Here is a 4,939-nt window from a genome sequence, read left to right as displayed (position 1 = left end):
GTGTGTGTGTATATGTGTGTGGGTGTGTGTATATGTATACACACACAGCAGCCCAGAGCTGGCCGTTGTTACTGAGCTCCCAGGTCTCTGCTCTGATGAAACAGTTTCCTCTGCAGCCAGCAGGGAGCAGGCACTCATGGCCTCCTTTGACCCAGCAGATTGCTGAGGTCAGCATTGTTAAAACAGGGCCCCCTGGTGGTGGGGGAAAAAAAGCGTTTCTATTCTAGATGAGTGACCGTGTGTGTGTGTGTGTGTGTGTGTGTAGTTCTACCATGCATGTGACCAGCCGGGTGAAGCTGTACTGTGTATAATGGACTATGACGCCCTCCAGTACTGTGACTTCCTGGGATCCATCTGCTCCATCTGGGTCACTATCCTGTGCATGGCTCGCATCCAAGACACTCTCAAATATGTAAGACTTCCTCTGATCTCAGGGTTCGTCTGTGCGCCGTGAACAGCACCATTACTGACGTGTGGTGTGTGTGTGTGTGTAGACTCTGTTCATGCTGGGGGCTCTTCTGATCGCCATGTCCATGCAGCTGGACCGTAAGGGCCTGTGGAACCTGCTGGGTCCCATCCTCTGTGCTTTCCTGCTCATGGTCAGCGTGTGGGTAAGTAGCACGCCACTTTCTTTAGGCAGAACCAGACCTTCTCTTTGCTGAGGCCAGGAAACATCAAGTTATGCCGAGTCTTGTCCCCTTTTGTCCCCAGGTGTACCGAGGAGTGAGGCGGAGACACTGTTATCCTCCGTCCTGGCAGAGGTGGGTCCTCTACCTCATCCCTGGGGCCCTCTGCGCTCTGATCGGTGTGTGTTTGTACATTTTTGCCGAGACTGAGGACAACTACTACTACACTCACTCGCTGTGGCACATCCTGGTGGCGAGCTGCGTGGTGTTCCTGCTCCCGCCGAGGGAGAAGAACCGGGAGATGCTGGGCTGGAGCAAAGGCTGGAGCTTGACCTGGCCCTGGAGCTGGACCCCCCGGGTCTGTGGCTACACGCTCTGCCAGAGCAGCAAGGATGAGCTCTACACTGTCACATAGCAAGATGCAGGAGAGAAGCTAAGTGACTAGCTTAGCTGTCAAAGTGCCGTTTACGCAGGGCTGCAGTCCACCAAGTGGAGCGACCTCAGGCACCCCACCCAGGGGGGCTGCAGGCTCTTTTTGCTGGGTGCAGTGATGCACTGCGTTTTTTCCTGCTCCTGATGGTTGTGGAATCACAAACATCAGTTAAGACGTCACGTTTTAAACCCAACAGAACAAATGTAACTTCTCCTGCACCAAGTGTAGTCCCGGCTTTTTATAGGAGCTGAGATTGAACCTCCATCCCCCAAAGCCCCCAGGCTGCCGGGTGTGACGCCATGACCTCAGCCAGGGTTCGGAAACATCAGAAACCAAAGCACAAAACATTTCTTCAGCGGGATATAAATCTGGCTGCTGCTGCGTTTCAGCCCCGTTATGAAAGTTATGAACACAAACCTCATCCATGTCAGGTGACACGTGACGTATCGGTGCGTCCCTGCTGCTGGTGCGGCGCGGGACGGTGGCCGGACCCCTGCAGCCCTGCGTAGAAGCGCTCCAACTCTTGATGGAACCGTCTCACTAGCGTCCTCTAATGGCGGATCCATCGACTCCTCCTGAACAAAAACATCTGATTGAAACCTCCTGAGACCTCCTGACCTTTGACCTCATGACCAGAAGTCTGTACATATTATATATGTACGTATTTTTCTCGCGAAGGAAATGAATGTCCTCATAAATTTATAAACAATAGCACTTTGTGGAAATCGTTGTATCCTGTGGATCGCCTGATCAGGAACATTTAGAGGCGACAGAAGTTCTCCTCTGCTGTGTTTGGAGCCCTGGAGCTCCGTTCCAGTGGTCTGGTCGTCCACAGTGAAGACCAGCAGCCACACAAGAGCTGCTTCCGCCGGAGCTCGTTCCATTTTCTCCTCCATTAATGCCTCGTCTCACTTTTCTTCTGTGACGTTTTTCTTTTCAGTTGCTGATCAACACCTCTAGTCAAGTGTGTGTTCTGTTCACGGGTAGACGATGAAAGCTCAAGCTGCTCAGAGTCAAGCGTGCACACCTGAAGGTTGTGGTCGTGTTCTCCTGCTGCTGCCATCACTGCTGAAGCACTTTCTGATTCTTAGCAGGGATGAATGTGTTCAGACAGTGGCCAGTGCCTCCTTTCCTCCTCCCTTCTCCTCTCCTCTCTTCTCCTCTCCTCTGCCCTCCTCCTCCTCTACCCTCCCCTCTCCTCTCCTCCCCTCTGCCCTCCTCTGCCCTCCTCCTCTCCTCCCCTCTCCTCTCCTCCCCTCTCCTCTCCTCCCCTCTGCCCTCCTCCTCTACTCTCATCTCCTGCCCTCCCCCTCTCCTCCCCTCTCCTCTCCTCCCCTCTGCCGTCCTCTCCTCCTCCCCTCTCCTCTCCTCTCATCTCCTGCCCTCCTCCTCTCCTCCCCTCTCTCCTCCCTTCCTCCCCTCTCTCTGTTTGCCTCAGTGATTCAGATCTGGTTGTGTGTGGAGACGCATGTGCTCGACTGTGTTCTGGTCCTGCGACATGTTCATTGCCCCTCCACTCGCTGTCCATCGTTTGCACCTCCGAGCGTGTTGCTGCTGCGTGTATCTCACTGCTCAGCCTTCCCCTCCTTGTTCAGTGTGTGTGCTTGTTGTTATCTGATGAGTGGACTTCAACCCCAGCTGTCATGTTCCATCCCTCACTGGACAGGTGGACAAATCTACCAAGAATAAATCTACTCTGTACCAACTGGTGAGCTGCTGTTTGTTTGGTTTTTATTTCTCTCTAAGTGGACACTTTGATACTGGTTTTCTTTCATCTTTCACACACACACACACACAGAGGCAATGTAGAGAAGCGGATTAACATAATCCATAGAAATACAGAAAGTGCTTGTTTTGTGTGTGTGTGTGTGTGTGTGTGTGTGTGTTGAGCTAACCTCCATTAGTAAATTTGATGAGCGTCTGGTCCTGCGTGGCCTCCCGGAGCGCTGCAGCATCCGTGCTGACTGCTGGTGGATGAGCGGCGAGACTCCTGGTACTCGGGCATCGACCCAAACGATGAATCTCTGAGGAAGTTGTAAACGCTTCAGCTGACTGTTCTATGAGAAGAGTGACATCATCAGTGACCTCATGACTGCTGGGAACACCCCTGCAGATTTTTATGTTGGCAGGACTGAATAAAGGCAGGAGGAGGAGATGTCCTCCATCATTCCCTCGCTCATCACAGCTCAGGAACTTTACCTCATGGACCTCAGCACCAAAAATGACAGCATTCCTCTGGCTTAACTTCTGCTGATTTGACTGCTTTGGTGCAGATGTTGGGTTGTGGAGGAGCTTCATGGTGACGTAATGTCAAGGTGCCCTTCTTCTGGGGTGCGTTACTGTTTGATTTATATTTTGATTGTTTCAGTGTCACATTGTCGAGTAGTTAGGACTCTGTCGTCCAGCCTTCCAGCTCCGTCACCTCTCCTTTAATCTGCTGTCACATCTCAGGCACCTGAACCATCACTGGGTGTATCATACGGTTTCAGTTCTGTTTCATTCTTCCAGAGCTTCTGGATGTTGCTGCTCCTCCTGCTGCCTGACCTCCTCCACCTTTAACCCTTAAATTAAAGATTCTGAGAAGGTAGAAACACACAGGAGTTAAACTGTGACAAAGTGTCACAAGTTGACATTTATGTACATTTGTGAGCTAAAGCATTTGAGCAGCACTGATATTGTGCTAATTCAACCACATGCAGCCAGTAGAGGGCGCCATAAACAAGATAAAAATCTATCAACTGTCTGTAACCTGCTGGCAGAAAAAGATGCTGATGATTTCTGCCAGGGGCGGCCCGGTGGAGCAGTGGTCCTCACTGCGGCCCCCCAGCAAGAAGGTTGTGGGTGGAGCCCCGGCTGCAGCACGGGGTCTTTCTGGGTGAGTCTCCATGTTCTCCCTGTTCCTGCTGGGTTCTCTCTGGTACTCCAGCTTCCTCCACAGTCCAAAGACATCAAGAGGGGACCAGGTTAATCCAGACTCTAAATTGACCGTAGGTGTGGCTGGGAGAGCCAATGGTTGTCTGTCTCTATGTGTTGGCCCTGCCATGGACTGGTGACCTGTCCAGGGGGAAGGCTGCTGGGATAGGCTCCACCCCCACCACCCTGAACAGGAGGAGAGGGAGAAGATGGAGGGATGATGGAGGAATGGATGGATGATGGAGGGATGGATTTAAGCTGTTTGTCCTGCAGCAGCTCATTAAGCTCCGCTGTTTGGTGAATGTGAAGGAGTTCTTGTCATGTAATCTAATTTTGTTCAAATGTTCTGAAAAAGTGATGTAGAACTTTAATTAGTGGTTGGTCCACTCGAGGTCCCTGTGAGGTCACTATAAGAACATAGTGTAGAAACGTTCTAACAATGTTCTCATCTCATTTTTAAAAATCCTAAATGTTCCCCTACCTTGAAAGAACTGTGGGAACATTCCAGGGCATTGTCCTTACACCAGGGAGCTTCTCAGAACGTTCCGATGATGTACGATTTCTAACTGGGAACATCTTCTTCTGAAAACGTTCTTATGGGAATTTCATGTCCTACAGTGAAGGTAAAACATGGAACGTCCTTCTATTCACAGAGAGGCAGCAGGACTCTCACAATCTGTATCCTGTCATGTATCTGAATGTTCATTAATCCTAGAGAACATCTGGAGAACCTTTGGAGATGTTATATAAGCCCCCCCCCCCCCCCCATGTAATAATGGCTCAAAGAACATAACAGGGACCTGCACTGCATCAAGGCAAAAGAAAATTAAGAAGAAAAGGGATGCCGAGGCTGATGGAACCAGGTCACAGATGGAACTGTGGAACCATCCAGGCTCACAGAGAACCGCAGCATGCAGAGCTCAGAGCACAACACAACACAACACAACACGGAATGCTGAATGTTGGC

General features: G+C 51.0%; 1 protein-coding gene across 1 annotated transcript in view; it reads left to right on the top strand.

The window, feature by feature from the left end:
• The window catches only part of pgap6 (post-glycosylphosphatidylinositol attachment to proteins 6), a 12,681-nt gene extending 9,916 nt beyond the window's left edge, over nt 1-2,765 (top strand). The window contains exons 11-13 of the mRNA XM_086203032.1: nt 266-412; nt 495-611; nt 712-2,765. Coding sequence (XP_086059158.1) covers nt 266-412; nt 495-611; nt 712-1,041 — 594 coding nt within the window. The 3' untranslated portion in view covers nt 1,042-2,765. The remainder of the gene's footprint in view (nt 1-265; nt 413-494; nt 612-711) is intronic.
• Nucleotides 2,766-4,939: the final 2,174 nt, after the last annotated feature.

This window comes from Aulostomus chinensis, chromosome 5, assembly GCF_037954235.1.
Source record: "Aulostomus chinensis isolate RoL2024-O1b breed Wild chromosome 5, RoL_Achi_v1.0, whole genome shotgun sequence".
NCBI classification, from domain to species: Eukaryota; Metazoa; Chordata; class Actinopteri; order Syngnathiformes; family Aulostomidae; genus Aulostomus; species Aulostomus chinensis.
The sequence above is the reverse complement of the archived record's forward strand: the minus strand, read 5'-3'. Positions and strand labels throughout refer to the sequence as shown.